The sequence below is a fragment of the Molothrus ater genome, chromosome 4 (genome assembly GCF_012460135.2).
Source record: "Molothrus ater isolate BHLD 08-10-18 breed brown headed cowbird chromosome 4, BPBGC_Mater_1.1, whole genome shotgun sequence".
NCBI classification, from domain to species: Eukaryota; Metazoa; Chordata; class Aves; order Passeriformes; family Icteridae; genus Molothrus; species Molothrus ater.
In genome coordinates this window covers 70700522-70727334 of record NC_050481.2, presented here as the reverse complement: position 1 = coordinate 70727334, position 26813 = coordinate 70700522, and the positions used below count along the sequence as shown (strand labels likewise).

The 26813-nt window shown below is 40.2% G+C and overlaps 1 protein-coding gene across 1 annotated transcript; it reads right to left on the bottom strand.

The window, feature by feature from the left end:
- Nucleotides 1–44: 44 nt before the first annotated feature.
- M1AP (meiosis 1 associated protein) lies at nt 45–21483 on the bottom strand. Its single transcript, XM_036382649.2, is given in 11 exon segments — nt 45–191; nt 357–512; nt 1021–1227; nt 1751–1892; nt 2398–2548; nt 3087–3260; nt 8216–8390; nt 10013–10195; nt 13392–13649; nt 13651–13678; nt 21380–21483. Coding segments are annotated over 11 exon segments (1725 nt in total).
- Nucleotides 21484–26813: the final 5330 nt, after the last annotated feature.

Sequence of the window (26813 nt, the reverse complement as noted above, 5' to 3'; positions counted from 1 at the left end):
TGCTGAGCCAGGAGCTGTGGCTGCCCAGGGGCAGCTCCTGCTGCTCACTGCAGGAACTCCTCGTACTCCTTGGGGAGCAGGGAGCCCTCACAGGAGCCTCTCCTGGCTGCTGCTGCTGCTGGTCTGAACGTTTGGAGGGGAGAGGGAGCCATCAGCAGGGGAGCCACTGCAGCTTTGGCTCTGCTCTGAGGCTGCAAGACAGGGACAAAACACAAATCCTTGTGAGGGGAGGTGCTGGCTGTGCCTCACCTTGCTGGGAATTCCTGCAGGAAGCTGGCCAGGAGGGCACAATCTGCTGGAATCTGGCCAGGAGGGGACATCAGAGCCCATGCAGGCTGCTCACACACAGGACTCACCTGCCTGGGCTGGTGGCGCTCCGGGCGCTGCTCCCGGGGCTGGGGCTGCTGCCGGTGGGGAGGTTTGTACAAGGAGCTCTTCAGGTATTTGTAGAGGTTGCTCTTCAGGTGCAAGGGGTTGTAAGCAACTTCCACTTCCAAGTTGTTCAGGGCACTCTGCTTGGAAGAGAGAACTTGAGTTTGCTACAGGATGTGACAGGTGGAAGCTGTGGGGTTTGCATGTTTGTGGTTTTTTTGGTTTCTTTTTCAGGGACAGTGTTGCAGACACTCCAAACCACCCACCCTGCAGTGAAAGGTGAAGGGATTTTTGGCTGTGCTGCAAACTGTGTATAGAACAAGAGGCATCTCCAGACAGATCTTAATGGACTTAAACATCCCCTTGCAGGATGCAGTCCTATCCTTTCCCACGCCCAGAATCAGCCAACAAGCTGCAACTCCCTTTCTGGGCACTGTCACCCTCAACTCTGCTTCACAAGGCCTCTTCCCACCATCAGACACCAACAGTGCTCCCAAGGACAGGTATTTGCTGTCCATGGAGAAAGCTGTGTGCTGGGAAGGAGTTCTGGAGTGCAACATCACACAATGTCACTAGACATTGTCACAGCCATTTCCTTCTCTCGCTATCTACTGACGTGATAAGGAGAGTTGATAATGAGTGACTCACCTCGATGGGGCCCCTGACACGCTCGGGGTGCTCAGCCAGGAGGGCTGGGAAGGCTGATGGCAGCAGGAGCTCTCTGATGGCCACTGCTTTCACCAGGAGAGTGGCAGAGTCAGAGGGGACGATGACATAATAGGGGTGCACCACCACGTTCCAGTTTGGTCCCACGTTCTGGGGCTCCTGCCTGGCCAAGAGCATCCACTTCCTTTTCTAAAGGGCAAAATCCAGGTGTGAACAACAGCAACAGCAACAGCCACTTCCTTCAGCACTGCCACCGTGGGTTCAGGGCAGGCACACTCACACATCATGGAAGGGAAACTATTCTGCAGCAGGGCTCAGGACAGTATGGCATTTAGGTTTTTTTTTTTTTAGCAAGTCAATTCTTAAAAAAACCCACCCAATTTTGGTTTGCAGCTTGTCAGTAACAGCCAGTTCTCCACAGTCCAAGCCTTGGTTAATTATTTTCGCTGCTGAAGTCTCAAATCTAACTCCAACCCAGGCATTTGCACTTCACACCTCCAAACACTCATTTCTGGAAGGTTTGAGGGTCTTCCCTAAGCTCTGATGAGCTGGAGCATCTTCCCAGCAGATGGAAGGATTTACAAGTCCAATTCTGGCCCATGAGATGAGGTTGTAGCTTTTAAAATGTTTCCTGACAGATGCTACAAGGTGTGCACTCAGTGTTCCCTTCCCTGGCCATCCCTGCCCATCACAGTGCCCTTCCCACACTCACCAGGAGGCTGTGACACAAAGCATGGAAGCTGTGCTGGTTTGTCTCCAGTTCCTCCCAGTCCAGCTGCCAGCAGCTTGTGGGCTTGATGATGAAGGGCAGCCCATAGAGTACAGACTCACAGACCCCTTCAGACTTCAGAGCCCTGCAGGATACAGCTCATGTTAGTGCTCAGCATTAACTGCACAGCTTAGAAATTATCCTGCTTTTTCCTATAAAGACACTGGAGAGCATCTCTGTGCTCTGCCCTGAACTGCTGCCAGGAAAGTGAATTCTTAGGTGAAATCACAGCACTGTGAGGCTTTGCTTATTTTCTGACATCCAGTTAATTGCTGTGGCCTCGTTAGGTAATGAGAGAGCAGAATAATTACAATAAAACATTTCACTGGGGTGAAAGAACTTGAGCAGGAATGGCATCTGTGGTGTCACCCTCATTGGGTGCTGTGGTGACACCTGGTGTGACTGTGGTCTGCACGTGGGCTGTGCTGTTCCATGAGAGGAAGAGTGATGGAACTGAGGGTTTTTCACACCACAATTTGGCTCATCAGCACCACCAGAGCCTCCTGGTGATGTCAGCAGGCCCCAGGAAAGTGGAGCTTTTCTTACACCCTCCCCCAGTCACCCAGTGGAAGACAAGAAGCACCACTCACTTCAGCACCCGGAGTTTGTGCAGAGCTGGGCATGGCCAGGCTGCCATGTGCCAGGGAGAGCTGGCATCTGCTGCTCTCCCAGTCCCATCAGATGTCCCCAAAAGCAGGGCTGGGTCCAGCAGCCTCTCCTGCAAATCACACTTCAGGCACACTGGGAGAAGGAGAATGGGTTAGGTCGCTGGGATGGGCAATGTTTAGCACATGACATGCTCAAAGCACTTCAAAATTAATGTTTTCTAGCAACTACTGGGGGAAAGAAAATACTAAAGCCTGGCACAGGGCATCAACCTGTCCCCAAGTCCCTCTGCAAGACAGCCTTTATTCAAGTGCAGCTCTCTGTAAAACAGCATTTATTTAAGTGCAGCTCTGGCACAGACTCTGTTTTGAACACAATTTTTAGGGCTATTCAGCTCTCAAGGCTCCTTTTTACCTTGGCCACGTGGCTGTAAATTCACATGCCCCTCCAGGCACATCTTTGCTGCAAAATGGAAACAATTGCAGCCTCAGCAGCTGTGGCAGCAAAGAGCAGCTTTGTAAGCCTGATGATTTTTTTTCCAAGTTATCCACAGACCTCACCTGGGTCTCTAAATGGGAGGGAAGGTGCCCATAGGACAATCCTGGGGAACTTTTAAGGCTGAGGGATTCAGGAGCTCCTTGAAGGGGAGCAGAGAGGAGAGAAAATGAAATACTTAAGGTGTTCTTGGGTGCAGCAGCGTGGCCAAAACCTCCTGAGGGAAGGAGGAGATGGAGCTGTTCCCTCTCTGTGCCATGGTCATGGAGCCAGGTTTTAAACAGCATCTCCAGGCTGATGACATTGTCCTCTACGGTTTGCACCTCGATGTCCATTCCCAGGATTGCCACATCTGCAGGATAAAAGAAAAAATAGGTGAAAAAGCACCAATATTTTCAGCCATTGAAAAGATTTCTTCAGCAATTATTAGACTCCTTGGTTGGAGGTGCAGAGAAATGTGGTTTGATGTAGCAACAACTTTTAAGCGTGGAGAAATGTAGGCTGGACAGCAGAGTTAGGCAGGATATAAACAAGATAAACCTCCCCAAAAAACCCCAAACCACCCACAAATAATATCTCAAAGATGCATGCAGACGAGAAGCTACTTGAAGTCCATCAGATAAACAAAAATAAAATGGGATAAACAAAATAAAGGGAAGGAAAAAAAAAAAAACATTTGCAAATTGCATAAGGCATGCAATATAACCACTGGTAAACCCAGAAGGTGCAGTGTGGTAGCACTAATAACTTTACCATACAGCCAGGATGTGGAAAGGCTTTCTCAGAAGAGGAATTAATAGCAGAAATAGCATTTTTCCACCCCTTGTGTTTACCAGGCCAGCAAGGGGATTAAAAACCAGTGCTGCATCCTTCTACACCGAGAAATCTTTTCATTTCTAATGCCATTTGGCAAAAATGACACTTATGCATTTAAAAAACCCCAAACCCAATGAAAAATACCCAGAAATGAACTAATTTCTAGCTGGCAAATAATCCAGGACCACTGTAATGACTGTAACTCTTCAGGACACACTTTTTGCCTGTCCCCACCTCCCAGCCTTGAGGAAGAGATGATGTTGGTTGTGTGTCTGCAGCAAAGCAAACTCAGCTCCCACTCTCAACAGGAGATCTTTCTTTCCCACTGCCCTTGCTACTAAAAACCTTTCCTTGTCCTCTCTGACTGTCACTGGCTGCCAGGATATTGAATTCCTTTATTCTTTTAGTTCTTTACTACTTCTTTTATTTATTTTTTTTTTATTTGGAGCTGTTCCCACCTCCAGCCCCTTGCCCTGAGTGTTGCTCCCATTTCCCTGCAGAATTCACTGTTGTAGGATGATCCTGTTTTGGATGCATTTCCTACAGATTTTAGACTTGGGCTTCTCTCAGGGATGTGCACTGAAGAGGGCATTAACAGCTCAGAAGACAAAGCACCAGGAAATCCATGTAATTAACTTTTATCAACAGCAAAACACAGCTGACAAAGGGAATTATTTGTTTTTGGGGCTGCTAAATGCTTTAGTTCCTCCCTCAGTAAATATTTTCCTGATTTTTGTTTTCTTAATTTTTTTCTCTGGAATAGATATTTAATCACTTATACATCTGCAATTGGCACAAGACATGACAATTTTAAAAGAAATTCACTGCATTCATTAGGAAAAGCAGGTTGGGGTGCCAAAATCTCCTGTGCTGTGGGTCTCAAACCTCCTGGAGGGCAGAGCCAGGCAGAGAAAGGAGCTCTGGGATTGCAGAAGATGGGCTGGGGTCATAAAAAGTCACCAGTGCTTTATCTGCAGGACTTGTTGTTTGTTTTTATCAAAGAGAAATAGCTGGGAGCAGTTATCTCCAGCACATGCAAATATTAACCTTTGTTAGCTAAAGGTCTGGCAAGGCTCAGCTGCTTTCAGGGAGTGTAATGGGGCAGGGGAAGAGAAATAATAACAACATCAACATCAATACTAATCATCATCATCATCATCATCATCATCATCATCATCATCATCATCATCATCATTATAATAGAATAATAGTATAACTATATTGATAATTTATGATACAATAGAATTATAATATAATTACAATAATTTATTATATCTAATTATTTATTATGAGTTATAGCTATAAGTTATTATAATAATTATAATCATATATTGATTGTATAAAATTAATATTACATAATTATGATAATAGTACAATTATAATTATAATGTATTATAAAATTACAATATAATTATAATATAATATGATTTTAAAATATAAAATAAAATATTAATAATGATAGTGGTGATGATGATAACGATGATGACAATAATAATAATATATTGATTGTATAAAATTAATATTATATAATTATGATAATAGTATAATTATATTTATAATATAAAATATAATTACAATATAATTATAATACAATATAATGGTTATATATAATAAATTATTAATAATAATAATGGTGGTGATGATTATGATGATAACAATAATAACAATATATTGATTGCATAAAATTAATACCATGTCATTATAATAATAGTATAATGATATTTATAATATATAATATAATTATAATTATAATGCAATATAATGGTAATATATAATAAATTATTAATAATAATGATAATGGTGGCGATGATGATGACAATAATAACAATATATTGATTGTATAAAATTAATACTATGTAATTATAATAACAGTATAATGATATTTATAATATATAATATAATTATAATTATAATGCAATATAATGGTAATATATAAAATAAATTATTAATAATAATGATAATAATGGTGATGGTAATGATAATGAATTATTATTATTATTATTATTATTATTATTATTATTATTATTATTATTATTATTATTATTATTATTATTATTATATCAGAGATCAGTCCATCCCAAGGCCAGGCATCCTCTTGGTTACTCCCCCAGATTATTCCCACCTCAGATGTCCTTCTCTCCACAGAGTTTAGTTAAATCACTTTGCTCTGATTCTGAGATCTCAGCATGTTCAAAGCTGTTCTAAGATTTGCCAATGTGAGGTTTTCAGTCTTTTCCAGCTGCACTGACCTGGGAATGAGCCTGTGGAGGGGATATCCTGATCCTGCTCTGGATATTAAAAATGTAAGTATATTCAAATAACCCCTAAAGAAACTAATGGAAGAAATATCCTCAGTGAAATGAAGCTCTTGATTAAGCGCTGCATCACAATATTTATTTTCTAGTTCAACACAGCACCAATCTTGCACTTCCTGTGCACTGGATCTTGCAAATTCAATGCTCTTTACTGTAATTTTTTAATAGGAAAATGGATTTTTTTTTCTGAAACAGAAGGAGGGAGCTCCAATGGGTATCATAAACCAGTTGGGCTCATTTTCCCAATTATCTGACTTATTCATCCCCTGTTGCTTTTTTTAGAGAGCAAATAGTTCATCCACTCAGAAAATGAGAATTTCATCCCTTGACATTTCAATGGCTTTTATGTCCACATTTATATTTTCATTCCATTTACTGGATGAAAGGGCTACACAAAAATCCACATTTAGACATAATTTGGGTGGGGTTTTGCATTCCCTGAAGCAGCCCTGTGACAGAGAGGCACAGAGCATCTCCTCCTCTGTGAGCTGAGCCCTCCAAGCCTTCCCTACTGTGACAACTGACCAGAAATTTGCTGCAACCACGAAAGAAAATGAACACCAAGAAACAAATAACCCTGCTTGTTCCTCAGTAAAAAACAGAAATAACCCTTTTAATCCTGTTGTTGGAATATCTGAAATACAAAGAATTCTCAGAACTTTGGGCCTGTAAGCCAAAGCTTAGAATTAAACACAAGATGTGAGCTGAGACTTTAGAAAAGGCTTCCAAACTTAAGTGCTAGAAGCAAGAATTTGGATTTGTAGTTTAAAGCAAAGGCATGTTAAGCTAAGTAAAAAAAAGTTGAGAGTTTTAGAGTTTAATATATAGAAAAAATTAAAGTAGCTACCAAGGTCAACAAAGAAATAAGAATGCAGTACTGTGAGTTTGTGTGTCATAAATGATTAGCTAACAACATGTACACTGTAGCATGGGTCCATAAGACAAAATATTTAAGGATTGGGTCAAAACCATAAATATCCTTTATTAGTGCAGTGTTTTATTAGTCAAGAACTCCTTAAAAAACCCTTGTGATTAAAGATCTTATGGCCTTCTGAAGCATGCTGTAATGATGTGAGCTGAACTCATCCTTCCTGCCTATGTAGAAGATAAGAAAAACCACATCATGGAAAAAGCTCAGAAATCCTGTCTCTATCTCATTCAGAACCTAAAAAATCCCCACATAATCCTCTCTCCCAGGCTGCACATTGCTGGGAAGAGTTACTGGCACTGACCAAGCCTCTTAATTAACTGTTTTTTTTGTCTTTGATACAGTTCCTGCTTCCTGCTGCTGCTTTCCTCCATGCTCAGAGTGTGTTACCCCCAGAACTCGATGCCTTTTTCTATTTAACCCCCTCAGTGAAGCTGTGTCACACATGGATTTTAAATAACACCATGAGCTGAAGCAACACACTGCCAGTTCTGGGCTTCTTTGTTCTGTCAAGGTTGGGACTGAAGCACTTGAGAGGGTATTTCATGCTCAGACTCAGATGTTTATTAGTTCTTATCTATGTTACAGTCTCACAGCAGTGAGTTCTGCAGCATTTCACTAACAAGACACAAAATGGCCCCATCTCTCTCTCTACAAGGTCTTTTAAGGATAAATTATCCAATTAAGAAATGACACCTAAATTATTTTCACTTTTAACCCAATAACTAATCACTCGAAGTCCACAATGTGGACTTTTTTATCCAATTACAAAATACCAGCAAACCCATGGAGAAGAAGGTGGAGAAGAAGAACCAATGTCCACCTTAAAACTTCCATCTTGCTTTATATACATTGCTACATTCTAAAACCTTAAACTCTTGAGTTTTCCACCATGTGATATCACACATTTCTAGTCCAACTCCACACCCACAATCCCAGTTCTATAATTTCATTTTGGAAGCTTTCTCTACGCCCTCAGGTTAAATTCAGTGTTCTCCTGGGGGTCAGTGCCTGGCAGCACAGAAAATCTAAAATTCTCTGCATCCAGGACTCCAACATCCAGGACTCCAACAACACAGGAGCTCTGTAAGTTCTCCAAGCCCCAAGAAGTGCTGTGGTACAAATTTCCTCCAGCCACAGCAGTCCTCACTGACCCAAGGGACATTAAATGGCCCAAAGGGAAGTGGCAGATGTTGGATTGTCATGCTGCCCAAAGCCATAACTTCCCTAAAAGTGCCCTCCACTCACCACTGCTGAGCTCCTCTGCTGGCACACACTGCTCCACATCCTCGGGCTCCAGGAAATCTCTCTTCACTACCTCAATGACCTGTATTTTTCTCAGGCTGACCAGGTCTATGTCTTGTAACTTCTTTTCCAGCTGCTTTACCATGTCTCTGCTGGGCTGGCTGGTCAGAATTGTGATCTGAAACACAAATCAGAGCTTGAAGAAGCTGCCTCTACCCCAATTCTCTCCTGGGAGGTGAAGATGTTGAGTAACACTGGTCTCATTTATGAGAGAGGAGAAATCTTGCTGAAATATCAAAAGAAGATTTATAAGTTTTTTGGTTTTTTTTGAGTTTTGGCTCACATTTAAGCCAATATGAAATGGATAGAGAGGTTCACTGGTTTTGTGCTCTGTGCTTTGCACTTGTGATCACTGAGTCTCTGTGTGTAAGAAGGGACTTGTACATTAATTATAGTTCAAAGAAACTAAACTTGGCCTTCTCCCTTGAAAGCTGAATGGGAATTTTATTTTTATTTTAATGTATCCAGTCTATCCTAAAGATATTTCCCAAGAGAGCAGCAGTAGGTGTGATTCCCACCACCCAGTTCTGGTCTGATGCTGAGAAAAGGAAACAAAAATTCAACTTACTCTGCATTAAAAAAATGCTTGTGATGGGGAGGGGAGGAAATTGCAATCACTTAAGTATCTGGAGCAGAAAGAGGCCTTTTTTGAAACTTTTTTTTGGCCTTTTGTGAGGGTAAAACTCCCTCCTGCCTGTCAGTGACCAAAGCCTGTCCCTGCAGCGTTTCTTACATCCCCTTGCAAAGAGAAGTACAAGAAAATTGCATAATCTAGAAGAACTAGAAGAATAATTGCATAATCTAGAAGAACTAGCCTAGAAGAACTGCTTAGGGGGCTAAAAACTCCCTATATCCACGGGTTAACTTAATTTTTAATGTAGCTTGTTCCTTCAAGTATACTAGAAAATGTCCTGGATTTTGTGGTGTGTCAAATAAGGTACTGTGTCCAAAGCATGCTCTGTTTGTTCCAACCCCAGCTTTAAAGCACAAATCACCTTTCCAATGGTCAGGAAAAATACCTTAAAGCCCCAAGAAAGGCAGAAAATCAGTGGAAAAGTTTCTTGGACAGACACTGGGAGTGAGTCTCAATTGCAGCCTGACCACAGCGTGACTCTGTCACACTCTGGAAGGGTTTAAGGAGCTAAACAAAGCAGAAAGAATTGACAAATTTCAATTTCAAATTTCAATTTGTTTATGACTGGCAGGTGGACCCTGAGCCTGGGCAGTCTGAAATGTAGGATTGTTTGAAGCTGGTATTTTCTGCTGTCCAGAGGAAAACATTCCTGTGTGAGTCCTTTCCCCTTGATAACTCCCTGTCCTTTCATGTCAGTTGATACTATTTAAAAAAATACTTCCTCCTGTGAACCTTGCTCTGCTTTCTGCATTCACACATCTGTTCTCATGTGTTAGTAGCAGCTTCCCTCCCATTTTATGCAAAATCACACATTTAGAGCTGAAAACACAGCCACCAAAATCCACCAAAAGTGTGTCCACCAAAAGTGTGTCCACCAAAACCTATCAGACCCTGGACCAGGACAGCTTTCCCTAGATGTGTCCTCTTTTCCACAGGAATCTGTCCAGAGGGATTTGAAGACTTGATATCTTCCTTCAGGACTTCTGTGAATCTCTGTAACATCCAGAGTGCTGAATACCTAAATTCTTCTGCATGCTCACTAAATACACATTTATAAATCACAATGATGGGGGATGGCTCCCAGTCCCCTCCCAGCATTTTCTTACCTCAACAGAACTATTTGTGGAGCCTCCTGCTGCTGTGTGCCTGCTGTACTGCTTGAACTGCTGCAATCCATCCTGCACAGCTTGCAGCACTCCATTCCCTCCCTGGGGGAAGCAGCCTTCAGCTGGCAGCGAGCGGAGCTCTGAAATGCAGGCCTGAACTCGAGCAAAGTTTTCTTTCACTTGCTGCAAAACAGGGTTCAAGGAAAGGCTGGGCTCTTAGGTTACAAGATTTAGCTGGGTGTGTGTATTGGTGTGTATTCATCACTATCTGTTAGAAGTGGGATGTTATCTTCTGTTCATTGGGCAGTTTTCTGTATCTGTTCCACAGCCAATGCTCCCTCCAGGAGATCTCTGCTGTTCATGGGTCATTAATTATTAATTGTCTTCTGTCCATGGGTCATTAATTATTAATTGTCTTCTGTCCATGGCCAGTGAGTGTCCCTGCATGGCTGATCCAATTCCAGCATCCCATGGGGAGATGCTGCGCCCAGGGGAGGAGCCAAGCATTCCTACCTGGATCCAATCTGAGGTTTGGGACAGCCCAGCAGCCTTTGCCCAGTGCATTGCCAGAGGAGCAGCTTCTGCTGCCCTGCATTGCCAGAGGGAGCCCAGGCCCATCTCCAGCAGCCCTGGAGCTGCAGAGGAAAACTCCCCCCTTGTGCAGGATCCCTGCTCCAGCAGAGCCACAGCTGGCACTGCAGGAGGGCTGAGCCCCCATGGGATGGGGCTGTGCCACCCCCTGACACACAGGGGACAGGGCCTGCTCTGACTCTGGCAGTGGTTTGGTTTCTTTTTTTGTTTGTACTATTACATTTGTATTTTTAATTTTCCTAATAAAGAGCCATTATTCCTACTCCCATATCTTTACCTGAGAGCCCCTTAATTTCAAATTTATGATAATTCAGAGGGAGTGGGTTTACATTTTCCATTTCAGGGGAGGCTCCTGCCTTCCTTAGCAGATACCTGTCTTTTCAAACCAAGACAGCTGGTAAACAACATAAAATGTTGTAACAACATGACTTTATGTTGCTGTAAAACAACATAAAATACCTCTCCATAATGTGGAGGAAGGCTGGTGGTCACAGAGAAGTCAGCTCACCTGAGCCTCACCAAGAACTCAGAGCTGAGACAGACCCAGCAGCTAAACTGGTCCATTGTGGCCACGGGAAAGATACTGAGTGAACTCTACCAAATTTATTTAAAGCAATACAAGACACTGCTGCCAGAGGTCACCTTCCCCACTGAAGAGGCAGCAGGTGAACATTTGACTTGTTTGCTTCAGTGTGTGGAGCTCTGGGTCACTGAAGCACCCCTGAGCCCTGGTTTGCAGGTGGGCTGTCAGTGGGACTGAGTGGGAAGCTGCAGAGGCTCTGCTCAGTCCTTACTCAGTGCCACATTAAATTTTTTGATGCTTCAATGCTGATTTCTTATCTTGCCACCATTTACTCTCCCCCTGAGTTATCTACTTTCATTCTGGCTTCTCTTTCTTTGCCCTCCCTGCCCTTTCCAGGGAGGCTTTATGGACTCTCCTACAGTGGGAACAGAGACCATAAACAAGCACAGAGGAAAGGTTAAACCCAGGGTAAGTGTGTGTGACACTTCCCCATGTACTCTCCCCATCTCTATTTTCAGTTCTGGGGCTTTCCTGACTTCATGATTTGTCTAACACAGCTCTGAGGAACAGCTTCAGTACAGTAAAGTGAATACAAAGAATGGCTTGGAAATTATTAAAATCATTGTAAAAATGTTTTGCAGTTAAACTTATAATTTGTTCTTGATTTCCCAGCCAGAACAGAGAAGGGACCTACTCCTATTTAGAGGAAGAAAGGATAAAATACAAGCATGTTCTTCAATATTAAGAAATCCCTGGAGGATAAAGCAAATAAATGCAAATTTGGAACCAGGTACAGGTTTCACAATGCCAGTTATTAACCATTGGATGAAATTATCAAGAGAAGTCCTTGATTACCCATCTTGTCTTCAGATCAAAACTAGATGGCTTTCTGGAAGGAAGTTTTAATGAAACAGGGGTACTTTAGTGAAATATAATAGCCTGTGATGTGAACATACAAAACAGTGATCTAAGGGCTCCTCTGTCTTTAAAAACTGTGACTATCAAAATGAGGAATTGTTGTTTAAATAAAAAAGACAGCTGATCAGGAGCAGCAGTCATAAGATTGTCCTTGTCACATTATCTATAACCTTTCCTACCAAACAAACACCAGCACTAGCCAGAGTCTTCTTGCAGATCACATTTGCTAATTTACTCTTGACTTCTGCTTTTTTATTTTTCTCAAGATGTGGAGACTTGACAAAACTCTTCAGAATGTTTCCACCATTGCTGTATGAATTGGAAGGGTTAATCCTGTGTGTTTACACTGATGCTGTGTAAATGGGAGTGCTCAGTGTGATTATTTCTAACAGGATGACTTCAAAAATTCTTGTGAACTTTAAGATGCATATTTGTATTCCCAAACTATTACTGCAGAGCTGCTGCTCATTCTCCATCTACATTTATTCCTGTGCAGAGCCCTAAATGAGAGCAATTTCTTCTTACTGACTTAGAGCTCTGTATTTAAAATCTGTGTGGATGTGGCACTTAGGAACATGCTGAAGTGGTGGATTTGGCAGTGCTGGGTTTAGAATTGGATTTAGTCTTAAAAGACTTTTCCTGAAATCACAGAATCATCTGGATGTTTCTAAAATTCAGCACAGATATATATTATATATATTATATGTATTATATATATCATATATATTAAATATATAATATATATATTATATATTATATATATAATATATATATATTATAGATAGATACATACATACATATTCAGCACATATATACATATATATATATACATATATATATATAAAATATATATATATTTATTTTTTTTAAAATTATGCTCCTTTCCACTTCAATATCTACAACCTCTCACATATTGGTAATATATTCAGCACATATATATATTTTTTAATTTTTTTTTTAATTCTGCACCTTTCCCCTCCAACATCTAGAACCTCTCACACATTGGTAATATTTGTCCAGCTGGAGCTGTGTGTGATAGTTCTGAGAGAGAAGCAGCACAGCACAAAGCAGCACACAAAAGGTGCAACAGACCCTCCAAAACAGATGTTTTAGGAAGGTAGAGCACAAAACCTAATTGATCAGGTTGACAGATCAAAAATGACACTCCTCCTTTTCAACTTTATGAAATTTATGAAATTTCATGAAATTCACCTCACGGCGAAACGATCGTTCTGAGAACGGCTGATTTTTAAGATGCAGTTTACACACAGATTTTTAGATATGAATTTAGCTGTCAGTAATTAACATTTTTTCCCCCCCGAGCAGCAGCACAGCCTGGGGCATTACCGTGAAGGGCAGCAGACACTCCTGCTGGGGCTGCACCACGTAGAGGCTGAGCAGGGGCACCCTGCAGGGCCCCGCCAGGCCGCAGGCCAGCACCAGGACGTTCTCCAGAGCCTGGGAGAGCACGGAGCAGGTGCTGGCCCAGCCAGGGCAGGTGGCATCCACCACCAGGATGTGGGATGGCTGCTGGCTGGGGGCCTTGGCAGCAGGGAAGGTTCTCCGTGCTTCTGAAGGGAGTTTTCTGGAATTCATGGCTTCTGCACGTGGCTGTTACGTGCACAGTGATGCATCTGAGTGGGAGAAATGAATAAAGAACAGCAATGAGAGAGGGCCTCTGTTAGAAACCTGATGAAATTACTGAGAATTTCAGACTTTCTGTGCTAACAAGCACTGACCCCCAAGAGAACACTGCATTTGACCTGAGGCTGTGGAGAAAACTTCCAAAATTAAATGATAGAACTAAAATGATGAGTGTATAGTTTAAATAAAAGTGTAATATCACATAGTTGAAAAACTAAAGTTTAAAGTTTTAGAATATATAACAAAATAAAAATTTTAAGGCAGAAGCTGGTCCTTCTTCTTCATAGATTTAAGTAGTATTGTGTAATTAGATAAAAAAGTCCACATTGCAAGCCACAAGTAGCTAGTTATTAAGTTAAAAATGAAAATTATAAGTGTGTAGTTTAAATAAGAGTGTATAATATCACTTCAGATACTTAAGTGATTGCAATTCCTCTCTCCCCATCACAAGCATCTTTTTAATGCAGAGTAAGTTGAATTTTTGTTTCCTTTTCTCAGTATCAGACCAAAATTAGGTGATGGGAATCACAGCTACTGCTGCTCTCTTGGGAAATATCTTTAGGATAGACTGGATACATTAAAAAAATACAAAATTCCCATTCAGCTTTCAAGGGAGAAGGCCAAGTTTAGTCTATTTGAACTATAATTAATGTACAAGTCCCTTCTTACAGAGACTCAGTGATCACAAGTGGAAAGCACAGAGCACAAAACCTGTGGATGTTCCTCCAGTGAACCTCTCAATCCATTTCACACAGTAAAGACCTTAAAGTTTAACATCTAAAAATATAATATATGTATATAAAACAAAATAAATGCTTTAGAAGAAAAACCACTCCTTCTTCTTCCTCTTCTTCTTCATGAATTTAAATACTGTGTAATTAGATAATAATAATCCACATTAAAAGCCACAAGTAGTTATTAAGTTAAAAGAAAAAAAATAATTTAAGTGTAATTTCTTAATTAAACAGCTTATCCTTAAAAAAACCTTACAGAAAAAAAATGCAGCTCCATTTTAAATTTGTTAACATAAAGTACTATAAAACTCTGTAAAACTGTAATATAAATGAAAACTGACAAACATCTAAATCCAAATTCTGCACTGGCCAGGAGGTTGCACCCAAACCCCTGTGCCTTCACCCCCAGCAGCACGAGACAAGGAGCTGGAAAAGCCAAAGGAGGCCAGCAGGATGCAGCAAGAAGATCCTGCACATCCAGGAATTTTACTTTGTGGGTTAAATTGACTTTGTTGCTGTTGTTGTTTTTTTCTTTTTATTTTTTTTTTACTTTGTGGGTGTGAAGAACCAACTTTTGTCCTTCTGAGTGTCAAACATCTGGGATGAGCTCCTCCACAGATCTTGAATTTGATTTTTGTTGCCCACCCCATCTCCCTTCAACCTTAAGCACAAGAGCATTTTCCTGTTCAAAAATGTATTTTTTACTTCATGAGCAAAAAGCTTTTCTAAAAATCCCCTCTCCACTAATTCCATGCAAATCATTCAGTGCTGTTTGTGAAGATACAGGAAATCCTTCAAAATTGAAAAGTGTTGGTATAACTGCACACCTCTTGTTATGAAGTGGGATAATGTTTTTTCCCTGCAGTTTTGTTCCCAGCAGAATTAATGAAAGTTTTAGGAAGGATTTACACAATTAGGCTCTGGCCTGTCATTTGTGGGGTGTGTTCAGCTCACACAAACAGCTCTTTTATGGTCTCCAAGGAGACAAGATACTGCATTTCCTACAGCCTCCAGCACTCTGGAGTAAGAATTTCTGTAAGGCTTGGGAAGAGCAAGAGATGAGTTTTTATCTGGCTGAAGAATCATCAGAAAAAAAAAAATCTGAATTTCTAGGATTCCTTAGGATGCCTGTCAGTGCAGGCAAAACAAGAGTAATCACAGCCTGAATTTCCAGACTGGGATTAACATTTCAGAACTGATGAAAATGTTATAAATACAGATATAGATCATGTAGGTATCTTGCTTTGATTAGTCCTCTGCTATAATTTGATTGTCAAATGCAAAACTGCCAGATATCACTTTAATCAGTGTCTCTCCTGAAGCTTTTCAATTTCCAGCAGAGTTTACTCAATTACTTCACTGAATCTGGGAATGGACTTGTCTGTCTGAATTTTTCCTGATGAGGCTTCAGTGCTACTGAACTCTGCAAGCCCCCAGAGCTTCCTCAAACAAGGAAACAAAACCCATCCTGTCAGAAATCCACAAGAGCTGGGCCTTAGCATTGGTTTCAGAGAGGAAAATTAGTTTTGATGCTGAAGCAGAGAGAGTTTTCCTAATTTTGAATTAATTATCTCATTCTTGGCACTCTACTTATTTTTATTTCTAAACTATTAATGCAGAGCTGCTGCTCACTCTCCAGCTACATTTATTGCTGTGCAGAGCCCTAAATGAGAGCAATATTTGTTCTTACTGTCTTAGAGCCCTGTATTTAAAATCTGTGTGGATGTGGCACTGAGGAACATGATTAAGTGGTGAATTATTAAGGACTATGCTTATTTTAAAGTGGTTTTGTTTAAACAAATCCCTCATCAGGTCCTTACCAACTGAATTTCATTTCTTCAAAATTGTGATGTCTTAATTAATCTCTGCTTAGCAAGATTAATGGGATTTATATGCATCTCTCTATAATATTTGACAATATTTGACCTCTTTTATAGCTCTAGTGAGGCTGGAGAATGGAGGAACTCTGTGGTAAGAAAATTCTGTGGTAAAATGACATTTTCATTTAGGTATTGGGTGGACTGACAGAGTCCATCCCAAGGGATCCTCCACAATTCCATGAGAATTGGGTAAACTCTGAGTTCTGGCAGCTGATTTGACATTAAGTTATTGCTCAATAAAGCAGAACTCCCCAGGTGTCAGGGCTGGTGATGTGCATTTAGTTCAATGCAAGGAGACACAAATTGTGCAGAACTAGAAAGAGGCAGAAAGGAAATTTCTTTATGGTGAGTGATTTGTGACTGCTGAGGACATTCTGCAGTTGTACATCATCCTATGTGCTTAGTTTGTTATATAAAAAAAATTATTAAATAATATCCAGGTCTAAAAAGGCATAGCACCAAAGCCACTGGTTAAAGAGGATTGAGGATAATTGGTTTTAAAATGTGCCATTTTCAGAGTAAGCTTCAAACCCCTGGGAAACGGGAATATTTTCATGTGGAAAACAAATCAAGCTGCATAAATGAGGGTTTACTAAAGAATAAACTGGCTGTGCAGTGTGGATGGCCTCTGGTGTGAAGAGTTTTTTCCACCTAGCCTAGAAAGGAAGGTATTTATTTAAAAAGGTCAGGATGAACAGAAGAATAAAGAGTTCTCAGGAAATCAATCTACTGAAAACAAAATTATTCCAGAACCTATGTAATAGAAGATATTATGTGTTACTCTATTCATCAGTGCTATAATCAATCACAAATAAATGGCTTTAGGGTTGTGCTTTTATTGACATAAAATCATCAAACCTTAGCAAGAATTGTCACTTCATATTAGTGTTAAAATCACTCATTATAACCTTTAGAGGTTCTTGGGTTTTTTTCACAAAAGAAGAGGAACTATAACATTGTAGGAGTTTAGAAAAAAGTAATTTTTAAATCCTGAATCACTAAAAATGATTAAAAATGACAAAACCTTAAGAGAGCAGCAGAGCAAGGACAAACTGCTGCAGAATTCCCAGGTGGAATTTTGTGGAAAAGCAGCCAACCCAAACCCCACCAGGAGAGCTGGGCTGTCAGGGTGCTTGAGTGACAGGCTGGAATTGCCAGAATTCAATTTCTAGGAACTGTAATAACTCAGTGATCACATTATGGGCAGGCCTAACAAAGCCTCACGGGGCAGCTGCTCCATCTTCCCTGGCATCTTGATTAAGAATCCGGGCTGACACCTTGTCAACACACACACTGTAACCTGAGAAAAACCTGCACAGTTCATGGGCAGCATAAAAACCTGCACAGTTCATGGGCAGCATAAAAACCTGCACAGTTCATGGGCAGGATAAAAACCTGCACAGTTCATGGTCAGCATAAAAACCTGCACAGTTCATGGGCAGGATAAAAACCTGCACAGTTCATGGGCAGGATAAAAACCTGCACAGTTCATGGGCAGCATAAAAACCTGCACAATTCATGGGCAGGATAAAAACCTGCACAGTTCATGGGCAGCATAAAACCTGCACAATTCATGGGCAGGATAAAAACCTGCATCATTCATGGTCAGGATAAAAACCTGCACAGTTCATGGGCAGGATAAAAACCTGCACAATTCATGGGCAGGATAAAAACCTGCACAGTTCATGGACAGCATAAAAACCTGCATCATTCATGGGCAGCATAAAAACCTGCATCATTCATGGGCAGCATAAAAACCTGCACAGTTCATGGACAGCATAAAAACCTGCACAATTCATGGGCAGCATAAAAACCTGCACAATTCATGGGCAGGATAAAAACCTGCACAGTTCATGGGCAGCATAAAAACCTGCAGTTCATGGGCAGCATAAAAACCTGCAGTTCATGGGCAGGATAAAAACCTGCATCATTCATGGGCAGCATAAAAACCTGCACAGTTCATGGGCAGGATAAAAAACTGCACAATTCATGGGCAGGATAAAAACCTGCATCATTCATGGGCAGGATAAAAACCTGCATCATTCATGGGCAGCATAAAAACCTGCACAGTTCATGGACAGCATAAAAACCTGCATCATTCATGGGCAGCATAAAAACCTGCATCATTCATGGGCAGCATAAAAACCTGCACAGTTCATGGGCAGCATAAAAACCTGCACAGTTCATGGACAGCATAAAAACCTGCATCATTCATGGGCAGCATAAAAACCTGCATCGTTCATGGGCAGCATAAAAACCTGCACAATTCATGGGCAGGATAAAAACCAGCACAGTTCATGGGCAGCATAAAAACCTGCACAGTTCATGGGCAGGGCGTGCTGCAGGCAGGGAATCACCACTGAGGCTGCAGGGAAAATCCTGGGATACACCCAGTGCTGGAATTGTCCTCCATGGCTCCTACAGCCTCAACTCTTCTACCCTGGATGTGACCTCAGAGTGTAAAGTTTCAATCTTACTGTGACATTTTCATATTTCCTGTACTGTTTTGGGGTTGTGTTTTTAAAGCTTTAGGCAGCAACACCCCCTCAGTGGTGGCTGCATCCTGGGAACAAGGGAAGGCAGAAGTTGTCCCACAGGAGATCCTGTGGCGTGTCCCACCTGGAACAGCAGGATGTGCCAAGGTGGCTCTGGCTCTTGAGGTCTCTGCAGGGACTGGGAGAGCTCTACTGGGCTGGACAGGGACAGGGACACCTGTACTGGGCTGGGCTGGGAACTGGGACACCTGTACTGGGCTGGACTGGGATTGGGAAAGCTGGACAGGGACAGGGACAGCTGGACAGGGCTGGACAGGGACTGGGAGAGCTGGACAGGGATAGACACCAGTACTGGGCTGTATTGGAGTTGGGACACCTGTACTGGGCTGTACTGGGATTGGGAAAGTTTGACAGGGACAGGGACAGCGGGACAGGGCTGGACTGGGATTGGGAAAGCTTGACAGGGACTGGGAAAGCTGTACTGGGCTGGACAGGGACAGGGACACCTGTACTGGGCTGTACTGGGACTGGGACAGCTCTACAGGTGTCAGGAAGCTGTACTGGACTCTACAGGGATTGGGACACCTGTACTGGACTCTACAGGGATTGGGACACTTGTACCAGGCTGTACTGGGGTTGGAACACCTGTACTGGGATTAGGACACCTGTACTGGGCTGTGCTGGGATTAGGACAGCTGTACTGGGAATAGGACACCTGTACTGGGCTGTACTGGGATTTGAAAACCTGTACTGGGATTGGAACACCTGTACTGGATTGGGACACCTGTACTGGGATTAGGACACCTGTACTGGTCTGTACTGGGATTAGGACAGCCGTGTGTGCCTGAAGGGTGGCCAGGCCCCCAGGGGGTGTCAGGGCAAGCCAGCAGCTGTGCTGGGCTCCCTCACACCCCACCCTGTGTTTCCCAGACACATTTGTCCTTGCTGCCATCCATTCCTCCCTGCACTGGACACTGTGGGAAGGATGCATGGGGAGGCAAGCACTGGCTCCAGCTTTTCCCCCCAGCCTGGGGCCTTGATGGAGCATTTTGGTGCTGCAATTAAAGCAAAACCAGGAATAAACTCCTCTGCCTGATCTCTGTTTTGTAAGGTGCACCTTTCATCCCTGAACTGGGTTTTCCCCCACATTTTCCTTCAAGTTTGCTCTACACCAACAGGGCCCGAGGCTGCTGCCCTTGTAAATGCCTTAATTGCATTTACAGAGCAAATGAGGACTAATTATTAACTTCCCATGGAGCAACTCCCACGGGAGGTGGATGTTTTTCACTTCCCAGCTCCCAAATACCCTCACAAAGGTTTCCCTGAGGGATTTGGGGTGGAATTTCCCTGAGGGATTTGGGAGGAATTTCCCAGAGGAATTTGGGACCAAATTTCCTTGAGGAATTTGTGATGGAATTTCCCTGCGGGATTCAGGACCAAATTTTCCTGAGGAATTCAGGACCAAATTTCCCTGAGGGATTTGGGACCGAATTTCCCTGAGGGATTTGGGGCAGAATTTCCCTGAGGGATTTGGGACCAAATTTTCCTGAGGAGTTTGGGACTAAATTTTCCTGAGGGATTGGGGCTGGATTTTCCCTGAGGGATTTGGGATGGAATTTCCCTGAAGGATTTGGGGCACAATTTCCCTGAGGAATTTGGGACCGAATTTCCCTGAGGAATTTGGGACTGAATTTCCCTGAGAAATTTGGGATGGGATTTCCCTGAAGAATTCAGGACGGGATTTCCCTGAAGAATCTGGGATAGAATTTCCCTGTGGGATTCAGGACCAAATTTTCCTGAGGAATTCAGGACCAAATTTCCCTGAGGGATTTGGGACCAAATTTTCCTGAGGAGTTTGGGACTAAATTTTCCTGAGGGATTGGGGCTGGATTTTCCCTGAGGGATTTGGGATGGAATTTCCCTGAAGGATTTGGGGCACAATTTCCCTGAGGAATTTGGGACCGAATTTCCCTGAGGAATTTGGGATGGAATTTCCCTGAAGGATTTGGGGCACAATTTCCCTGAGGGATTTGGGACCGAATTTCCCTCAGAAATTTGGGACTGAATTTCCCTGAGGGATTTGGGACCGAATTTCCCTCAGGAATTTGGGACTGAATTTCCCTGAGGAATTTGGGATGGGATTTCCCTGAAGAAATTCAGGATGGGATTTCCCTGAAGAATTCAGGACCAAATTTCCCTGAGGAATTTGGGATAGAATTTCCCTGAGGGATTTGGGACCAAATTTCCTTGAGGGATTTGGGTCAGAATTTCCCCGAGGAATTCAGGACTGAATTTCCCTGAGGAATTCGAAACAGAATTTCCCTGAAGGAATTCAGGACCGAATTTCCCTGAGGGATTGGGGACCGAATTTCTCCGAGGGATTTGGGACCGAATTTCCCTGAGGGATCTGGGATTGACTTTCCCTGAGGGACTCGGGGCCGAGGCTCCTTTCCCGCCGCCGTGTCCGCGGCCGGGCCGGGCCCTGCCCGGTGCCGCTGCCCCGGCAGCCGCCGGCGCTTCCCGATCCCGGCTCATCCCGGGGCTGTTCCCGTGGGAATGCCGCCACCCGGGCTCGGACCCACCTGGGCGGGGCCGTTTTCCCGGTCCTGGCCCAAATCCCGGGTAAATCCCGGGTAAATCCCGGTGAATCCCAGGTGGATCCCGGCCGGGCGGGGCCGCCGCGCATGCGCAGCGAGCGCTTCCCGCAATCCCGAATTTGGGATGCTCGGGAGAACCGGGATCGCTCTCCGTCCCAAAAATCGCATTTTGAGACCCTCCCAGCGCATTCAGCACTGGCTGAATGGTTTTTACTTTCACCATCCCATCAGCCAAACGTTAATTTTGCCAAAATTAACCCCGGCGAGCCTCAAATAAAGCCAAAGGGAGTTGGAATATTGGACATCTGGGATTGGAAATTTATGGCCCTTCAAGGAGTCTGAAGGGACCAGGAGATGCAGAAGGGATTAAGGGAGGGGAAGTTGGAAAATTCTCTTTTGAGAAAAAGATGATTAAAGGTTGGAACCCTGGTCACTGAGAATTTTAGACTTTCTGTGCTGACAGGAACTGACCCCCAAGAGAACGCTGCATTTAACTTAAAGCTGTGCAGAAAGCTTCCAAAATTAAATGACAGAACTAAGATTATGAGTGTATAGTTTAAATAACAGTGTGTAGTACCACAATGTAGAAAACTTAAAGTTTTAGAATATAGTAATATATATATAAAAAATTTAAGGCAGAACCTGGTCCTTCTTCACCTTATTCTTTATAGATTTAAGTGGTATTGTGTAATTAGATAAAAAGTCCACATTCAGAGCTATAGGTAGTTAGTTATTAAGTTAAAAGTAAAAATAATTTAAGTGTAATTTCTTAAAAATCCCTCCTTGAAGGGTAACTGTGTATTTTGGAGATAAAAAATTAATGGCATCAGCTTGCAGCTGTGCCAGTTCAGTGACTGCAAAAGGAAATCCAGGATTTCTCTAGAGGGAATATTTTACTGGATGTATGTAAACAAAGGCACATATTTTTGCTGTAAAGTGAATTATTGAGATTTGGGGTTGGTTTCCTGTTTACTCTTTGTATTTTCATTCTTAACTTCCAGCTCCATTGTGGCATGATGAGGGAAAGGATGAGTAAGGAATCAATGGGGGCAGGTGGAACCTCACAAAAAAGGAGTTTACAGCCTCAAAAATGCCTGAAAACTCAGTGGGAAAGTGTGTGTCTATGTGTAAATACTAAAACTTTTAAAGTTCCTCATCTTTATACATTTATATATATTTATATATTGACAAAATAGATATATTTACAAAATAAATATATTATACTAAAAAGATATTTTATGTATTGAGAAATAGATAATATTATTATATATATAGGATATATATGATATATATCTCATATATATAATATTTAAAATATAATTATATCTATAATATATCCGTTATATATATTGTAGGTATAATTATATACATAATGGAATAGAATATATGTAATTATACATATCATAGATATAATTATATATATTTTGTTATATATAATTATAGATATTATAGATATAATTATATATATGTTATATATATTGACAAATACATATAAATATAAAAATATTTTATATAAATATAAACATGCATACATACACACACATGTATATATATATTTACATATTGACAAAATTAATATAGGTAAAAATTTTCTTCAAAACAAAACGCCATGTCTGCTGTATTATATACAGGATTTTATCATATAAGAAAGCTCTGGATATAAAACCGTAGGGTTTGAAAGGGCAAATGTAACTTCTGTATTTATAAATTAAAATGATAAAAAGAAGTCCGGAATGGCGGCTTTACTTCAGTCGCTGCTGCCACCACGTGGTGAAAATGAGAAACTGCAGCCCCCCCATGACTCAGTGGCACTACAACCAAAAAAACACATAAACCCCACAAAAACCCTCCGAACCGAACAAAAACCGAACAAAATCAAATCATAATAAATCAGAATCCCCCCAAAAAGCCGAATCCCCGTTCCACCCGTAATTAAACGTGGGATGGAACAAAGCGAACAGCGCATGCGCAGTGGAGTTCCCAGCTCAGTGCTGCCGCCCTGTGGCCAAACACCGGTACTGCAAGGGGGCGTTGTGTCCCGTTTATTGCGGATTTTAGGGGATAAAATGAAGATTTTGGGGATAAAATGAACATTTGAGGGATAAAATGAACATTTGGAGGATAAAATATGAGTTACCTGCGCTGGGGAAAATGAAAACATTGATGTAAAATTGAGGAGAATAATAGGTGATATTTTGGGGGGTAAAATTGAGGTTATCATTAGGGGATAAGTACAGAAATTTTGAGGAATAAAACCTGTAAGGCATGAAATGAACATTTTTTGGTGGGGGGATGTGAAGTAAGCTATAGGGGACAGAGGGAACATTTTGGGTTTAAAATCTGAGGTAATCTCTAGAGGACAGGCATCAGTGAATTGGTCAAGGAGGCAGGGGTGATATTTAGCACAGAGATTGAAGTATGCTGATATTAATTTTTAATATATATGAATATATATTTAAATAAATAAAAAATATATAATATAATTATAATTATAATTATAATTATATATAATTATATATATATGTATATATATATATATATATATATATATATATATATATATATATATATGTATATATATATATTTAAAGGACGCATCTGAAAACACTCCACAGAAGGCTGCAAAATCTGGAAGTCAGGATAAATTGTGACTTCACTTCCTGGTTCTGTAATTAGGAAATTGCTCAGGTGTACACAGATTAATTTTTTATATCCTTTGGCTCTCCCGATTGAGGTAAAAACATCATTCTCCTCCCTCCCTTAATTGCAGGGTCAGTATTTATTTTTTTATGGCTGGAATTTGCAGAGGAAATTCTGCCTGGAGTGTGCTTCCAGAACATATTTGAGCTCGTGGTTTCTGCTGCCTGACAAAATTCCTGAGCTGCTTTTGGGATTTTTGGGGAGAAATTCAACAGGAAACGTTCAATGACGGCAGAAATGGGACAGGATGGAACAGCTCTGTGATGCTTTAGCCTTGGAAATGGAGATAGTCCTTGGATGTTCCAAATATTTACTGTAATGTTAGAAAAAACCGCAAATAATCACTGGGAATTGGAGCCCTCGACTCCTGCAGTTCCCACTGCGGCCGCGAGCAAGGAAATTTCTGCAATTTTCAGGTTTTCCAGCCGGCGTCACTCCTGGGTCAGGCAGAGCCCTCCCAGCCATGAGAGGATCCAGGAGGAGTTTCTGGCTCTGTGGAAGGGCAGCACTTCTTAGTTTTTATACATAAGTTTTTTTAGATTTTTAAAAATATATACATATACATACATATATACATATATATTTTTTAATTTATTCATATATATATATTTATTTATTTATAGGTATATTTATATTCATAATATATTTTTTATAAATAAATATAATTATATTATATATATTATGAATAACTATATTTATTTATTAAATTTTTAAAATGTTGCTTTTGTTTTCATTTTTATTTATTTATTTTCTTTAGAAATTTATTAATACACATATGACATTTATTTTATTTCTATATTTTAAAGAAATATTTTCTATTAATATAATATAATATAATATAATATAATATAATATAATATAATATAATATAATATAATATAATATAATATAATATAATATAATATAATATAATATAATATAATATAATATAATATCTATTATTATATTTATAGTCTTATTTATATTTATAATATATTTATATAGTAATAAAATATATTATATTATATTATATTATATTATATTATATTATATTATATTATATTATATTATATTATATTATATTATATTATATATAACTATAAATATTTATTTATTAAATTTTTAAAATTTTGCTTTTATTTTCATTTTTTATTTATTTTCTTTAGAAATTTATTAATACACATATGACATTTATTTTATTTCTATATTTTATAGAAATATTTTCATATAATATAATATAATATAATATAATATAATATAATATAATATAATATAATATAATATAATATAATATAATATAATATAATATAATATAATATAATATAATATAATATAATATCTATTATATTGCATCTGTGATTATGATATATATGATGTAGTATATATAATATATAATACATAATACAATATATTTTATATATATATTACAATATATATGCAATATATTAGATATATAATGTATATATATACACATTATATATGTAATCTTATATATAATATATAATATGATATATAATATTATATTATATGATAATAGTATATATTAATATAATATACATATATATAGTATATTATATATTATATCTATATTTATTTTTAAAAATAACTTAGTTTTATTACCGATTTCATAATCTTATAACCTTTTATAATCCAAAATATTTTGGGGGTAATTTCCCCCCTTTGTTTCCTTTCCCCGATGCTCTGAGGTGCCTCTGTGATACCCTGAGCTCCCTGCTCTGCTCCTGTGCCGTGTCCTTGTCATGTCAGATCTCACATGTGACTTCTTGAAGCACTCCAGAAAGAGCAAAACTTCTTTTTCTACTTCAGAAAAAGCAACTTTGGCCTAAATCTGTAAAAAGTTCCCACAGCAAACTTGCTAAATTAAATTTAAATATTGTTTATTTGTAATGGTCCAAAAGCATTCCATGAAAAATGCTTTGGTTTGGAAGATGTTCCCTGGCTTGGATCTCCAGCTGAACTCTGAGCTCTGTTACCTCTGGAAAAAGCAATTTCTGCTCCTAATCCCATCCACCCAGTCAGAACAGAGCAGAGCCAAATCTGATTTTCAGGTCCTACAAGACCCACGCAGGGCTGGCCCTGAGAAAAGTGTTTGTTTTACAGAAATAAAGAATTAATTAAATTCACTCTGCAACACAAGATCCCTGTGAGCACATGCACTGAAATTGCTCATAATATTTTTGCATTTTAAATTAGCCACTTTATGAATTATGCAAAAGGAAATGATTGGCATTGGCAGCTGATTCTTTAAAATGCAGTGTAAAAGAAAAATTACTAAAAATGCACCTGAAATCCACCATTCCACAGCGCTGACTCTGCTCAAGGTTTGAAATGCTGTTAGCAGTGGGTTTTGCCCAAAATTTCTCATTTTCCAAGTATTTCCCTGACTTATTCAGAATTATTTATGGTTCCTGGGCACTTGCAGATGTTTTGAAGATGATTTTAAAATAAAGATTTTAAACTTTATGCTCTAGATGAGGCATCCTTGAAACCTGACCCCGTGAAGAGGTGGGGACAGAGTTTGACAATGCAGGACAAGGAAGCACAAATTGTTCATTAACAATTTGGTTTAAAAACTAAATATTGAAAAAAACCTCATAAAAATCACCCTTATTTTTAAGAGAAATCTTTGAATTTCTGCTGGAAGATGCTGGAGGGGTTGGTCAGTCCTGGATTTGGTCACCTCTGGTTTAGCTTTAGGTGAAGAGAGCTTTTGGAGAAT